The sequence below is a fragment of the Platichthys flesus genome, chromosome 23 (assembly GCF_949316205.1).
Source record: "Platichthys flesus chromosome 23, fPlaFle2.1, whole genome shotgun sequence".
Lineage (NCBI taxonomy): Eukaryota > Metazoa > Chordata > Actinopteri > Pleuronectiformes > Pleuronectidae > Platichthys > Platichthys flesus.
In genome coordinates, this window is record NC_084967.1 from 6,476,890 (window position 1) to 6,493,813 (window position 16,924).

A 16,924-nucleotide genomic window follows, 5' to 3' on the forward strand; every position below is an offset into this window, starting at 1 on the left:
AGGCCACTTGCATAAAAATGAGGGCGATCAATCCAGAGCTGACTTGCTGCCAACAGGTACTTAAGGTGAAAAAGTTGGTCGTTTTATAACAGTGAACTTGAACAATTATACAAACATCAAGCAAACTTAGGTGTTTATGATGATTCATTTTATTTAATAGAAAACCAATTCAGTAATTCTTTAAAATCCCAAAACATCGTTTTTTTTAATTATCTATTGAATTAAAGAATAGAAAAATTGGATCTGGAAATCTAATGGATATTTTCCATAATGATTTACTCCTGGTTTTGGTGTGTGCTGCCTGTCCTCTTCAGTACAGTATACTACAGGCTCTACACTCACAGCTGGTGATATGCTTGTAGCGGAAGCGTCTGGTGGTGAGGCCGAGGCACTGCAGGGTTAATGATCTCCTTTCTGTGCGCTGCTCCAGACAGCATCGGCTATTATGCTCCACCTGAAGGTCACCGTGAAGCACCACCCTGAGCGAGGCAAAGAACAAATAAACACATGAGTCCAGCAGTGTCATAATCATTTCTATCGACCAGTAATAGATACAATGAAATTATTCTCACCTGGGCTGAGACACACACAGGCCCTGGCACACAGGCATCTCTATGACCGTGGTACAGTTTTCGATGGTGATGTTGAAGCTGGACATCTTAGGAGCACAACTCTGGTTACCTGGAGTTGAAGGAGATACATTTGCAAGTCAGTTAATGTGTGCAATTCAAAATATATGAATCTAAAATTTAAAGCAAACTTTGATTTATAGGCTGATTCCTCAATGTTTGTCCCATTATATGGCTGTTTAATTCAGAAGTATTTTCACATTAATAAACAGTAAAAATTTAAATTTATAGCAAAATAATTGTTCTGCAATTGACAGTATTTTTTTTATACTTACAGCATCTATAACTGACAGATTTTATTCATCAGGAGTATGGTTACGCGATTATTATTCATAATTTAACTTATTGTTTTAGTGTATATGTGTCATTGATTTATAATGATTTATGGTATGTCTTTCTATCTTTTTCATACATGCTTCTATATGTCAATGAATGTTTGGTTACCATCAACCTGCCAGGGACTACAGATGAAACCGGCCTTCATGGCAAAATCTGTCCCATTTACATGTTGGACCTGAGTACTAATCTGCATTGTCCCTAAAATAAACAAACCAACATAAATATATTTATTTTCAACTCACACGTAAAGCCGCAGTTCTGGTTGTCCCAAACTCTGTCACTCTGTAGAACAACACATGGAGTTCATGGGTAAAGAAGTAATTCAGTATTGTTATTAGCAATTCATTGCATCAGCTTTCTAAGTGTAACATTGGAACATTTATAATAAACAGTTGTCTATTTACAGGGGAAGCCTTCCTCCCTATAAATTTTTTCAGTTGTACTATTAAAAACTGTTCATAATACATAACTCCTAAGCTGAGTGAAAATACACTTATGCAGAAGTTATTACCCTCAACTAAATCTCATAAGTACCTCAGGACAGTTTTCTTTGGGACAGATTCTTCTCTCAGTCTGAATGCCCTCTATGCTACAGCTGAATGACATGCAGGGATGGGCAGCGTCTTTCCATGTGACTCCCACCTACACACACAAAGACAGATATCATGACAAGTGACAAACCAAAGAATTGATCGATGTCAGAGACACTTATATAGGTCCTACAGTATAATATGAAATGACATCCACTCATCATACCTTGTATGTCTTTTCCTTGTAACTGCAATTCTTCTCAGCTGAAAAAAAAAAAGACACAGAGCGTTAAATATATACAAGTATTCAAGGAAAGTCTGACTTAAGCATTACATCTTTAAAAAACCTTTAAAACTGACTCAGATTATCAACTTAATGTTTCAAAGATCCTCTTCGTGGGTTAAAGAAGTTTACTCAGCAAGTATGTTTTAATAGCAAATACTATACATAAAGCATCTTTCTACAACCTCTATTTTGAAACTTGATGAAAGGCCAGTACTCACGACCACAATCCTCACAGAGTGCCAACTTGGGTGATTTTAGAAAACACTCCTCTGTCCGAGTCTGGTTGTTACATGAACACTGGTGACAGTTGGACTGCCACACCTCACCAGGCTGGACAACAGGTAAAAGAAATACATTTATATGAATCAAATTAAATATAAAGTTACCGATATGACTGTTTATTTTTTTCAATTGATGAGACAATCATTCTTACCAGTCTGGGCTCTCCGAGAGGTCCTTTACAATCTGTGGAAGAGATTATAAAACATATAATTTACCTGTGTAAGAGTTGAATATGGAAATATTTTAGAGGTCTCTTATAGACCATGTTACTCACATTGACAGTCAGACACACAGTTGATTGAGTGATTTCCTGCCCTGAAGTAGCCACTGGGACAGAAACAACCGACGGTATTTTTTTCGAGGGAGGCTCCTGGATATCGTACTCTTTGCAGTCAAAGCAGAGAAGAGGAGATTTGAGGATGGAAATAATTAACATCCTGACAATCTAAAATATTCTGGTTATGTGAAATAAATGTGAAAGGACATTATTACCTCTGCCAAGGAGGTTATGTTTTCATCTTTTTTCTCTTTCTTTATCATTGCAAAAGAGAGCGTTTTTATCTGACATTTTTACCAATCTCCCAGGGAATAATTCATAGATGTTGAAACAATCTGCCATATTTAGGAAACTGATATCTATGACTGCACAATCTTTTTTTGCAGCCTGATTCAATTTAAGTGGCTTGTTGGGCCTTGGCAGAGGTATTCACATTACTGAGTATCATTCCTGTGTGTAAGAGTAAAGTCTCCACACCCTCCATAGCAGAAGTCATCCAGCTTGTCATGACATTCTCTGTGAACCAATCCTTTTGGACATGGCACATCTGAAACAAGAACAATGAAACGTCAGCATCTGTCAGAGCAATCAGGTCCATAAATCAGAAAAGTGTGAAAGTACATCAAGACAACAATTCATCTCCTGCTTTGACTGGCTTTGCTTTAAAGAGGATGATTAATTAAAAAAAAAGATAAATACCACAGGTTCCATTAGTCAGTTTTCTCCAGTCAATGCAGATACCGGCTTTCTTGCATTCCTCAGCAGCTTGCTCGAGTGAAGAGCAAGGACTGCTTGTGTTCCCGCATGAATCAAACTCACAGTTCTTCTTTTTAAGTTGCAGATTGACATATGTCCTGCAGTTCTGAAAGACTCTGAGGAAACAGATTAGACCAGATGTAGAAATGTAGAACTGCTACACAAGCATCTTGGTCAAAAGCTACCCACCCCCAAATAAATGACCCACAAAAATTGCCAAACATGCTTAATCCAGTATTTTTGCACAAGATTAGAAGCTATGGTGACTCATATGCTCTTATTCGCAATTCTAACACCAAATCCCTGATAAGAAGTGTGTAGTAGTGTGTAGAACTTACGGGTGGTCTAGCAGCTCACATTGTGAGCCTGGAGGGAAGCAGGGGGGGGCTACCGTAGGTGGCCCGGGATGACAGGGTACGTCCCTCGGCCGAGAAACACATGCTGAGTTCAGAGGGTCTGCAAACACCCAGTCATAGGCCGTCTTATCACAGCAATTGTTGTCCTCGATCTGCCCTCCTCTGCGGATACATGATCCACCACCACATACACCTAGAGAGAAGATGGAGAGTAGAGTCGACAAAGAAGATCCTTGATCTGCTAACTAATACACATTTTAAAAACGCAGGTTTCCATTTACATCTCAACTATCTTAGATGACAAAAATAACTGTATAATGCTTTTTTTATTTAGAATTACATCACGCTGTTAGTTTTTTAGTAGTCTGATGTCTGAGAGGAGACAATTCAAATAAAAAATGTATTAATTAGTTCATAACATTGGATCAAAGGACTCCCTGGCTCCTACTTAGAGTTGTTGTATTACCCTTTTCCATTTTCATTTTCAATATGGTACCTACCACATTGTCCCTGGGTATTGTTGAGGAAATGTTCCATGGCCAGATTGACCACCAAGGTATAAGACGGACTGAGGGAGACATACGAACGAACCTTAGGGAGATAGATTGACACAGCGTACCCTGTGGTTTCAAACCTCAACCCCTGCTCCTCGTATGGTGGCTGTATGGTCACATTGTTCAGAGTGGCCTAAGGAAGATTAGATTGGTATCAAACCACTGTCCAAGTCATGGTAGACTTTAATATTTGAAACAAAAATGTCTTATATCACAGAAAAACCTTACATGCATCCTTTATATTGTATCTACCTTTACTGCATTCAAATCTGGGACTTTACTTAGTGTAGCCACATTGTCCTGATATTTGAGGATGATGCCTTTTGCACAGGACCCATGGAGGCCTGGAACACAGTAGATGTTGTCCACAGCAATGGACAGACGATGTTGTGGTGACTGCTCCTCCACCAGGATGTAGCTGCATTCGTCAAGGAAATCAAAGGGTACACCTGCAAAGGAGATGTAGTGGGGGTCCCCATATAGCTCACAGCGACCTGGGGATATGGGAAATGATCAAATATGATTTTAGTAAATAGTGGTAGAAAACAAGACACAGAGGCTGAACCCGAGAGATTGAGATCATCCCTCCATCAAATACTCTCGTTGTTATGAGCATGTGAGCATTTGGGTTAAAGCAGCCTTACAGGGGCACAAACTTAGCATAGACAGCCTATTTAAAAGGCATAATGGCTTATTTTGGATTGTTTCAAGGGAACTGAAAATGAACAATACATATGTATAAGACATGTTTCTGTAAACACAAATGAAAGCAAAAGACAAGGAAAGTGGTTGAGATACACTTACAGTCACATTTCCATGTTTCGCAGCAGCCGTCTGAGACTTTTGTGACTTGATCTCTGGGGCAGATAGGAGATGTAGGCTCTGGACAAACCACCGGGGTCAACTCTATCTTGCCATTATTACAGATCCTGTGGAAACAGTCCTCTTTCCACGTCTCACCGCAAGCCCAAGTTTTGTTCCTTTTGAGGTCGGTACAGTCAATGCAGGCTGATGATGTGGGAACAACAACTGCAGAGGACAGTGGACATAGACATGACAGAAACATTTATTACATCCAGGATAATTGCGAAAAAAGAATAATATTCAGAAAAATTACATGGTATGCACCTTGTGCTGTGCTGTGATATGCTGTTAATGGTGGACCTGTCTCAATTACATCAGTTGTCAACTCTGTACCGAGGAAGTGGGAGAAGGTTGAGTGCTTGTAAACAAGGTTTCAGTGGAAGTTTATCTGATGGTAATTTGATTCTTACCTGAGGTTGAAGTAGATGTAGCATTTGTTGCAATGATGATGATGGTTGTAGATGGATGTGGCTCAGCATGTTTTGTTGTTGTTTGAGTTGATAAAGTATATGTTGTTGTACCTGCTGTAGTGACTGCTGTTGTGTTAACAACTTCTGAAGAGGTTACTGGGGTGGTTGATGACGTTGTTGTCAATGTTTCAGTGGTAATTGAAGAGGTTATGGTTGGTGCAGGGGTGGTTGAAGGCGTTGTTGTCAATGTTTCAGAGGTAGTTGAGGCAGTTATAGTTGGTGTAGGTGTTGTTGAAGGCATTGTTGTCAATGTTTCAGTGGTAGTTAAGGAAGTTGTAGTTGGTGTAGGTGTTGTTCTAGGCATTGTTGTCGATGTTTCAGTGGTAGTTGAGGATGTTGTAGTTGGTGTAGGGGTTGCTGATGATGTTGTTGTCAATGGTTCAGTGGTAGTTGAGGCTGTTGTAGTTGGTGAAGGGGTGGTTGATGACGTTGTTGTCAATGGTTCAGTGGTAGTTGAGGCTGGTGTAGTTGGTGTAGGTGTTGTTGAAGGCATTGTTGTCAATGTTTCAGTGGTAGATGAGGAAGTTGTAGTTGGTGTAGGGGTGGTTGTTGACGTCGTTGTCAATGTTTCAGTGGTATTTGAGGCAGTTATATTTGGTGTAGATATTGTTGTGGGCATTGTTGTCAATGTTTCAGTGGTATTTAAGGCAGTTATAGTTGGTGTAGGTGTTGTTGTGGGCATTGTTGTCAATGTTTCAGTGGTAGTTGAGGAGGTTGTAGTTGGTGTAGGGGTTGCTAATGATGTTGGTGTCAATGGTTCAGTGGTAGTTGAGGCTGTTGTAGTTGGTGAACGGGTGGTTGATGACGTTGTTGTCAATGGTTCAGTGGTAGTTAAGGAAGTTGTAGTTGGTGTAGGTGTTGTTATAGGCATTGTTGTCAATGTTTCAGTGGTAGTTGAGGATGTTGTAGTTGGTGTAGGGGTTGCTGATGATGTTGTTGTCAATGGTTCAGTGGTAGTTGAAGCTGTTGTAGTTGGTGAAGGGGTGGTTGATGACGTTGTTGTCAATGGTTCAGTGGTAGTTGAGGCTGGTGTAGTTGGTGTAGGTGTTGTTATAGGCATTGTTGTCAATGTTTCAGTGGTAGTTGAGGAGGTTGTAGTTGGTGTAGGGGTTGCTAATGATGTTGTTGTCAATGGTTCAGTGGTAGTTGAGGCTGTTGTAGTTGGTGAAGGGGTGGTTGATGACGTTGTTGTCAATGGTTCAGTGGTATTTGAGGCTGGTGTAGTTGGTGTAGGTGTTGTTATAGGCATTGTTGTCAATGTTTCAGTGGTAGTTAAGTAAGTGGTAGTTGGTGTAGGTGTTGTTATAGGCATTTTTGTCAATGTTTCAGTGGTAGTTGAGGAATATGTAGTTGGTGTAGGGGTGGTTGATGACGTTGTTGTCAATGTTTCAGTGGTATTTGAGGCAGTTATAGTTGATGTAGGTGTTGTTGTGGGCATTGTTGTCAATGGTTCAGTGGTAGTTGATGCTGGTGTAGTTGGTGTAGGTGTTGTTATAGGCATTGTTGTCAATGTTTCAGTGGTAGTTGAGGAGGTTGTAGTTGGTGTAGGGGTTGCTAATGATGTTGGTGTCAATGGTTCAGTGGTAGTTGAGGCTGTTGTAGTTGGTGAAGGGGTGGTTGATGACGTTGTTGTCAATGGTTCAGTGGTAGTTAAGGAAGTTGTAGTTGGTGTAGGTGTTGTTGTGGGCATTGTTGTCAATGTTTCAGTGGTAGTCGAGGAGGTTGTAGTTGGTGACGGGGTTGCTGATGATGTTGTTGTCAATGGTTCAGTGGTAGTTGAGGCCGTTGTAGTTTTTCTAGGGGTGGTTGATGACGTTGTTGTCAATGTTTCAGTGGTAGTTGAGGAGGTTGTAGTTGGTGAAGGGGTGGTTGATGACGTTGGTGTCCTTGTTTTCTTGGTAGTTGAGGCAGTTGTAGTTGTTGGTGTTGTGGAGGGCACAGTTGTTTCCCTTGTGGTTGAAGCAGTTGTAGTTGGAATGCTTGAGGTAGAGGTGGTGGGTGATATTGTTGTTGGTAAAGTAGCTGTTGGGGCAGAGGTGGTAGTAAGGTTTGATGTTTTTAAAGCAGGTTCAGTTAAATCTGTAATCTAAAACCGCAGAACATCTTTTCCAAATGATTTACACATTTGTTAATTGACACATTGAGAAGTAAATATGATTTACACTTACGACAGGAAATTGTTCCATTTTCACAAGGGCTGGAAAGAAGAATAAAGAAGTAAGGAATATGTTAATTTCACATCAAAACTAATGTTAAGAGTAAATTTAATATTTTACACTTAATTACAGTGTTATTATATAGAAATATTACTAATCATACCACTTAATAGAATCTAGCATCACCACTGCCCCAGGCTGAATGATAGTGTCGTTGAAAAAACATGTGCAGTTCCTCAATTTGGTGCATTCACCGGTATTTTCATCATAGAACTGTGCATCTTTTGGACATCTGGGGTAGCAGCCTTTCACAAAGACAAACCCAACATTTATCTTTATATTAATGTTCGTGTTAATTAACATTAAACCGTATTTCAATTTACAGATTCTGCAGAGCACAAATCAAGTTTAGCAGTTATATTTGAATATAACCCAGAAAGCCTGGTTACCTTCCAGTTTGTCGATGAAATAGTGGCCTTTGCCACAGGTGAGCACCTCACCACAGGCTTCATAGTGCCAGCTACACTGGCCCTGCTCATTGTAGTAGTCACAGTAGACCGCTAAGAGTGAAAGCATTACAAGTTAGATTATTAAAGACTGACTTATAGTATAATGAAAAGAAGAACAGATGACATTTTTCGTCATATAGATTTCTGGCTGCAAAGGTTGACACTATTTTTCCTCGCAGTTCTTTGTGTGTGAAGTAACATTTTAAAAAGTACCCTTAACAAAACATCATCTGTCTTTGGTTCTCATTACATACCACACTAAAAAAGCAATCTTTGTTAAAATGGTATCCTGGTAAGTAAAACTTGTGTTTTGTAGAGGAAAAATTGTCTTAACATACGGCACAAATCAGGTGTCCTCCATTTGACACACACATCCTGCTCACTGCAGGCCTCTGCGTATGCTGCCACAGCTGTGCAGAAGCCCAGAAACTTCCCCTCAAACTCACAGGAGCACGACTCCTGCACACAGGCGTGGTAGTAGGGCTCTGGGTCCACCTTGGGAGGGTAGATTATCCAGCAGAATTGGGCTTTAGGTAAAATGTTTAGGTGCTCAGAAATCTGTCTATGTCCATCAAATAGCTACAGGGGACAATTATTGCAATATTATAGTATAGACTGTTGACTCTTATCTGTTATTGGCTAATTAACAGTCTGACTATACCCTCATTCCCATGTCACTACTGCACAGACTTGGATCTTGGATGTGCGATCAACATGAATGTTAGTGCCATGCTAAATATATAAATATACATACTTTTAGATGGCAGTCTTTGAAGGTGTCTGCTGTAATGATCATACAGCGCCGCTGTGCCCAAGCTGAGCAGTAGGAGTTGCGTTCACATGGGAATATCTCAGTGGTAACATCAGAACAAGGAGGTGAGGTGGCCTTCCAGTTGTTGCCGAAGGCCATCGGACTAGACACCACTAAAAAGAGTTTTTTATTTTTATGATGTTATTTTAATTATGATAACAAAGTATTTCTGCACCATGAAAGACAGAGAAAATGAATTTACCTGCTGAGCCACTTATCTGTAGGTCATTCATCTCACTGGAGTCAAAATTCCCACAGAGGCCACACACTCGGTTCTATATGAGAGATAAGGGAAATTTCAATTTAAAAACTTTAAAAATGGACAGTGCATAATTATAGTAAATGTGCAGTGAGGAGGTGTGTGAGACACGAGAAAAACTATGTTCAAAATCCATCTTGATATCCTAATCACTCACTCTCCAGTTTGGATGCAGCTCTACGGTGATCCTGGTGTGTTTGTCCCAGATAAGCGTTATTCCTCTGCTCGGCACAGATATTACGATGTAGAGTCCCACAGTGTGAGTGGTGTAAAATGATTCCTCTTGCAGAGTCCAGCCTTTTTGGAGACGTCTGGTCACCCTCATATCGCTCAGTGTCAGGGTGACTGTGCCCTGAATGGGATAAGAAATGAAAGAAGTCATGGCACAAGATCATTCAAACATTGTGATAAAGAAGTTATTGTAGCACTGACTTAACCAACAACCAATTTATTTTCTGAAAGATGAGTTGTTGAAAAGGACGAAACAATAGAATAAGTAGATGATAAATGAATAGAAAGTACAGTCAGCAGATTGAGTGAAGAGAAATTGGAATCATAGAACAAATCATCAACCTGGAGATCCAGGACGATGGAGCGAGAGCAGGTCAGTGCTTCATCACAGCAGGGTACACTTTCCACTCTGACAGAGAAGGAGCCATTTTCGTTTCCGCAGTAATCCTGAAATAAAAAGAGCAGATTGTGAAAAATAGTTCTGAAATAAATATGACAAACTATTGGCTGTATGTAAAAATTGTCATGTTTTAAACACTAAATCAGGCGCTTGTGTACAGTACCATGCACAATTAGGGCAATTTACAAGAGGTATATTGATTGTTATATTGATTTAAGATTTCTTTAAATGTTTACTTGTGAAAACAAAGTAGATGTAAGTATAAAATATATATCAACAAATAATACATATTTGTGAATTACAAATCTTTAGTGAATTATGTAAACTTATGTAACACACATGTCATATCAACACAAGTTTGGGCTCACCTCTACCAGTGTGTACTGGCAGTGTCCATTAAAGCGGTACCATTTAGAGTCAAATGTCTGGTAATGCCCATTTCCGTACACTTGGCACTTCCCAGTACATGGCTCGTCTTTGCAGTGCCACTGACCTTGACCACAAACACTGTGAGACAGAGGTAATTTTTAATAGTATAAACAGTAGGATAGTAGAAGGATATAGTAGTTAAGCAGCAGGCATGCACATGTTACCATGTTTTACAGTTGGTTTTGACATGCTGTCCTGAACTGAACATTTTGCCACTGTACACACAGGTGCAGTTGTCCAGAGAAACACAGTTGCCATGATGATCCTCATACTGGTCATGTGGACAATGACAGCCACTCTCACAGGTCAAACTGGAACCCTGGAAATCACAGAGAGAAAACGTTAGAGCTCAACTTTAGATTTCACAATTAAATACATAAATATACCTGTAAAGCTTCAAAGACAAAAAAGTTTTGTTAAATAAATATGCTCCAAAACACAATAATGAATGGGGTGCATTATGTAGCTAGTTAGGTAAATACTGCTTCCAAATGAAGAATGAATAATACAAACACATGTATAGATACTCTATTGACTCACCAGTGGTTTGCTGAGACTGTCACAGGTTTTCTGAGCTGTGTTCACCGGGTACTCTGAGCAGTGAACACAAACCTTACCATTTCTGCAACCTGACATAAAAACATAAAAACATTTTAGTGTCCTTCGTCTTATTCAGATATTTTGCTACGTGACCAAATTGTATAAATAACACAAATCAACGCAGATTATTTTTAAACAAAAGTTGGTAGAGGTGGACATGTGATGCCAATAACCTAACTTAGATTTTCATTTATAGCTGAATTAATGTAGTTGATACAATATAGGAACGTTTGTTAATTCTCAGGTCCAAAGGAAAGTTAGTTACATTACATTACATTACATTACATTTCATTTAGTTGCATATTCATGTTCAGAAAATATGGTTTTAAAATATATAAAATAGTTTATTTACCACAATCCTTGGAACAGTGCAGTTCTCCATTCTCACAGAGGCTTAGGAAGACAGGATATGGAATTTGAGATGTAAAGCAATAGCTTTAGCTGACTTATATCTACACTTTGGATTAAGTCGGGCTATTAGCTACAAAACGACTTTCAACTTACCACTGTCTTCCGTCAATAACAACCGGCCCCGGTGGCGTTGTACCGCCATAGTGGTGACAGACACACTCTGCCTTCGGGGTGCATACGTGTCCTTGGTTCAGGTGAGTTCCTTCAGGACAACCACAGCCCTCCAGAGGAGCATCATCCAACCAACAACGAGGGTCAGGGCCAGACAGTAAACGGCATGTGTGGTTGCAGGCCCGCACGTCGTAGGAGAACTCTTGGTTCTTTTGACAATTCAGAGCTGGGACATAACACTTTGATCAATATTAAACATACAATTACACTTTGTTATTATTTAAGTGATTAAAGTGATTTGCTACTTCATATTTGCTGGGTGGTGTCTCTGCTGCCAAAATAAAAACAATGATAAATAGTTGGAAGCAGCGATGATCTAATTTCAGCTTTAGATAATTATGACTTGGATAGCTTGATCATAAGTCACAGGGGGCAGATAACAGATTGTATATTCATTAATGCTGAACCCACTGCAGTTGGTCGCTTTCCTCCAGTCGCCAACTGCAACACCCAGACTGCCGCAGGCTTTGGCGTAGCTTCCCAGAGCAACACATAAGCACTGCTGCAGATTGTTGCCACAGTTACAGATTCTTTGGATGCAAGCCTGAAAGTAATAATCAAATTCATGAATCAACCAGTGCTGAGATTTAATCGAGAACTTATGGATTTAGTTGATATGTAAAAGTCTTACGGTGTGGAATTGATCAGTGGGGATATGACTGTGGCACGTAGCAAATATCCCAGTTGCTTCATTCAAAACAGAACACCCTTCATCTGCAAATATTTCTGTAAAACACATATAAATAAAATTGGAATATATACTTTTTTTAATAACATTTTGTCATTCATTTGTCCAGAATTGATGTTTCATTTGTACTGTATCAAAGACTGGTACCACTGTCTGTGCTGCTGCAGATGGAGGGTATGTTCACTACACAAGTGCCAGCACTCCAGGACAGAGCGAAAGCTTGAGGTGAGTTTTCGATGATGCCGCTGCTGGTGGTGAAGTCATCGGTGGTGTCATTGTTGCTGTTGCCACAAAGACCTGAAAGAATGATTGACTCTAATAAAAAAAAATCCAACTTCATCATATATCAGAGCATACAGAAATATTTTTTTTAATGTTTTAGTATTGACTGCTGAAGGAAAACTGAACGTGAAAAATAATCCCAGGCTGATTGTTTGACCTTGTGCATTAGAGAAGTTGATGTGCTGACCTGATATAACACCAGTGTGGTTTTTGGGTAGGGTGATGTAGAGCTGAATTTCAGGAGACATCTGGACTTGGATGTTCATACCAAAGGATGTCTGGACTTGGATGTACATGGAGGACTGCCAGAAAACCAGGGCATGATCTGACATGTGACATAAATCAGTAAGTGACAGAGGTACAGGGGTAAATACAAAATTACAAATTCTTTACAAGGCTAAGAACACAAATTAATACAGTATATGAGTTGGGTTATGCTTAATGCAGTTATTTAGTTGTTCTATTTTGCTTCTTACCAGACTGATGAAGTTCAGTTATCTCCTTCTCTCCCACTTTAACACGGTTGTATGAGAATGTATACGTGTCCTAAAAACATCCATATAATATTTTCTTTCAATCATGAAACTCTTTCTTGACATTTGATTGTATAGATCAGCTGGTTTTGAAGTCACTTCTCTGTACCTGAAAAAGCTGCAGGACAGCTGTTTGCAGGGATACCCTTTGTTCCGAAAACTGAACAATTATTGTCCAGTTGTAACCCTGAAAAAAAGAAGTCAGATAGAATAGTCAGTATCAGAGAAAGATAACATGATTCATTTTAAATTAAGCTTAACACAAGTTCAATCAGGAAGATTTTCTTTGATCCATTCGTTCACTCTCTCCGGTTTTTAATAATCAGCTGACTGCAGCAGTTTTTGGCAAAGTTCTTATACTATGCACAGCCTCAACACCTTTGGCTGATATTGACTTCTTCATATCATATCACTTTCCTTAATTTCCAATTGTTGGTGTAGGAGTGAACATTTACCTGTGATACCACATATGTGCATTTACCAGGGACGACATATTGTTTGCCATCGAATGTTGTCACAAACTGTCCTTCCATGAGACATCTGGCTGGGCAGGAGTTTTCAGAGCAATGCCACTTCCCACCCTCACACACACTTAGAAAAGATACGACGATTCAAATTTAATGAAACACTTCAAAGAGAAAAATTTGCAGGTAATTAGTATGAAGAAAGTTTTTTTCCGGCTCCTCACCACGACTGACACTTGGTGCTACGTATGTTTCCGGTGCTGTAGCTTCTCCCAGCGAACACACAGGGGCAGTTGGACTCTTTCACACAGTGGATGCCCTCTGCTTGGTCATTAACCACCATGCCTACACACAATGTACAGTATAAACTCAAAATGCAGCTAATAAAAAACTGTCTTCTAAATCACACAGTCAAATGTTGCTCACCCTCTGGGCAGACACAGGAGCTTGTGAGGTCCTGGTTGGAGAATCTGGGGTTGGGGTTAGAGCAGCTGGGGACAAAGGCAGGGCCCTGTTCCACAAAAACCAGGTCTCCTGGACAACTCGGTGGAGCTGCAGTCACACAAAGAAACACAAGAAAATGTCGGTTCAAATGTATTAAATTGTTGATTAACAATATTAAGTGCTAGTCAAAGATCACCTACCACATCTGGTTACAATTCTCCATACGTTCCAGATGTAGCTGTTATTTCCACACTCCTGGACAACTTCTTTGAAGAAAGCACAGCTGATGTCTTTGCTGCTTTCAAAACTGTGAATGTTCTCTTCACAGAGTTCGATATAATGAGGAATCCTGACTTGCAGACAATCCAAGGTGTAGGAAAAGAACTGTCTGCACGGCTGCAAAAATCATGAGAGAGACAATCTGAACATCTGGGCCAGAAGCGTACTGCAAAGTGTGAGCATGACTGTTCAATCTGAGCTGTGTTTTCTTCAATAATATGTAAAAAAAAAGTGACCTCTGTGTATTAGTACTTTAAAACCATATGGTATCCTCTCAAGGTCATGCAAGACTATGCAACTTTTTTGATTAATTTTACAGCTTTGCACTTAGTTTGATATTGACTTGGAATAGAGGGAATGGTGCCACTTTCTCTATGTAACGTTGGTGAGAGGGCATGATCTCCTGTGAGAAGTGTGTAAGTCATGCTGAACTGCACATCAGTTGCAGAGACTTTGAATTCATTAAAAACAAGCCTGTAATATAAATAATTGTAAACTGAGTTTGGTGTATTTGTTATAGCCCCAGGAAGCCGGGGATCATGGGAAATATCCCCCACTCGGTTGTGTTTCGGTTCAGTGAGTAGGATTACATATTCAGTGCAAAAGATTGATAGGCTTGGCTTTGCTTTTGTCTCTTCATGAAACTCACTTAATTGCTTGAACACAGAGCCCCACATAATGAATCTCCATCTGCGGCTGCAGAGGGAGCTGTTGCTTAGTAAAAGTTACATGGTGTTTTTTTAGCATCAGTAACTGTCTGTCTTTCTTACTGTGAGTCTGTCTGTCTGTCTCCTCTCATGTGGTGCTGTATCTCTATCAGTGTCAGTGATTTTTTCAGTGTTCAGTGTTCACCTCATCACCACGTCCTGTTGATAAATGTGTTGTTAAAGTGATACACTTCCCTAAAAAGATAACTTACTGGATTCACAGCAGAGACAGGATCTCGGGTTTGACATGTGTCCTCAGTGAGCACGCTCTCCGCAATCAACTGCTGCTTGTTGCCTAATTTCATGAACAGTGCATTTATAAGGCAAGACCAAACAAAAGCCGAACATTTAAATTTGTTATCATCCAAATTTAGCAAATTGCTGAAAGGGAAATTGTAAGAACCTTTTAGCTGCACTTCTTATTAACATCTAGGCCCCAAGTTTGCATTACATTTTACAGTTGAGTCTTTACTCTGATTTAATTGTGTATGTAATTCTAGTAGATGTACTAATTCTAATAGTATATCTACTACTACTTTAGCGGCCATACCTGGAACATTCAGTTTACCACACAGTCCAGTCATGTCAATGTTCAGCTCCTTCTCCAGCTCCAGCTCCACCTTGACAGCAAGTCAACAGAAAAGCACAAGGGGTAAGGTTGATGCTCTGCGGTTATAAATTGGATGATAAACCCAGATATATACAATACCGAGAGAGCTCTTACCCTCACAAAGTCTATTCCTCCAGATACATTGTGCCAGGTGACAGACAAAGGCACCAGTGAGCTCCTTAGTTTAATGTAGGTACCATACTGAAAAATATGCTGGTAGGTGTGGTCGTATGGAAGGGAAATACTGTCGACAAATAAACATAAAGAGGTGTCGGTGCAGAAACTGTGTAATTCACAAAAGATTAATTAAAAAATAATAAATGATTACACCCGTAACTCACTTTCCAAACATTGATGACCTCCAGTACAACCCCCATATTATGTTGTAAATGAATCATGCACATTGTTAAAGCTAATAATGAACTAATAATGATGCCATTAAGGAAGTATAAATCTGCCAAACCTAACTTGTGTCACTGAATATGACAGCCATTAGAGTGAATGATCTAAAATGCAACAATTAATTTCTGCTGTCTCACCCTCTAACTGTGGTTGCTGTGGCAGAATAACATGATCTAGCGAGGTTATAGTTTTTGATCAGAAGCAAATTGATAACATTTACAGTAATTTAGGTTCTCAGGTTGAGTTAGGTTTTGAGTCCAAACCTTTTCTTCTCCACCTCGATGCTTCCACCCTGCACTATCGTCCTGATTTTGTTGACGGTGATCTCGAGTTGGGTCAGCAGCCCGCTGTTGCCTCGCCGTGTGGTGATGTCATATTCAACCCGGTTGTGAGTGAAGCGGGTGAGGGTGAACGGGCAGTTTGATCGCACATGGAAACCTGAACCGTTGAAAGGCTGCATAACCCCGCTGCCAAAAGTCTTGCAAACGTCTGACCAGAGAAAAAAAAATACAATTAGAAATACTTTATTCAATAAAATGTTTTGTTGTTAGCATTTAAAATCAATAAACATAAAAAGCAAATTATTATTTCAACATATTCATTTAAATAATCCAGTCATAATCCATCACTGATTGACTTATACTCACATCTCAGAGTTTCTGCTGTTGATAGTGTTGAGACTGACTGAGATTCACCTGTCCTTAAAACTACAAAAGAAATATAACATACATTTTCATAAATTATACATTCATTTTTATTTGCTTCATTCAAATGGATTAAAAGTCATTAATAATCCAGATACAACTATTTTAACACATTCAACTTCATCATTTAAAAAGTATTAATAATCACAAATACTTCAGGAATATCAAGACGCCTATTGTCACATAGACGCACAGTATTTGATCAAATTTTGGTTAAAACTCTGAAATGAAGACGTTGAGAGAAGAACAATGGAAACAACAGTAAAATGGCCCAAATATTTTTTATAGAATATGAAAAATTTGAACTTATATCTTGTATCTTGACCTTTCTTGTCATATAATATTTTAATAAATCCAGAACATATAATACATAGTCAGATAATTCAATTCAAGATTGTTTGGTACCTGAGACCAGTGAGAAGCAGAAAGCCAGCGTCCATCTGTGTAGGGTCATTTTGCCTGATGTTCCCTTGCTGCAGGAAAGCAGGTTA

At 39.4% G+C, this 16,924-nt stretch overlaps 1 protein-coding gene across 2 annotated transcripts; it reads right to left on the reverse strand.

Moving 5' to 3' along the window:
- Positions 1-126: 126 nt before the first annotated feature.
- On the reverse strand, positions 127-16,924 carry LOC133948847 (mucin-2-like). 2 transcript variants are annotated; one of them, XM_062382880.1, is made up of 45 exons: positions 16,839-16,924; positions 16,377-16,436; positions 15,993-16,218; positions 15,442-15,571; positions 15,268-15,337; positions 14,930-15,012; positions 13,932-14,127; positions 13,714-13,839; positions 13,512-13,632; positions 13,279-13,414; positions 12,933-13,010; positions 12,767-12,836; positions 12,478-12,615; positions 12,156-12,305; positions 11,952-12,046; positions 11,732-11,864; positions 11,243-11,486; positions 11,091-11,131; positions 10,679-10,767; positions 10,303-10,457; positions 10,078-10,216; positions 9,652-9,756; positions 9,236-9,430; positions 9,022-9,094; positions 8,763-8,932; positions 8,347-8,503; positions 7,949-8,059; positions 7,663-7,804; positions 7,512-7,540; positions 5,284-7,365; positions 5,138-5,200; positions 4,814-5,038; positions 4,262-4,503; positions 3,956-4,142; positions 3,438-3,648; positions 3,043-3,215; positions 2,821-2,890; positions 2,341-2,450; positions 2,218-2,249; positions 2,003-2,114; positions 1,725-1,762; positions 1,503-1,610; positions 1,211-1,250; positions 573-681; positions 127-479 (listed from the first exon to the last, which is right to left on the reverse strand). In XM_062382880.1, exons 1-45 carry the CDS (start codon positions 16,885-16,887, stop codon positions 311-313), a joined length of 7,482 nt encoding a protein of 2,493 aa, XP_062238864.1. In that variant the 5' UTR covers positions 16,888-16,924; the 3' UTR covers positions 127-310. The 2 variants fall into 2 exon arrangements, with proteins under 2 accessions (XP_062238864.1, XP_062238866.1); XM_062382882.1 differs by lacking the exon at positions 5,138-5,200.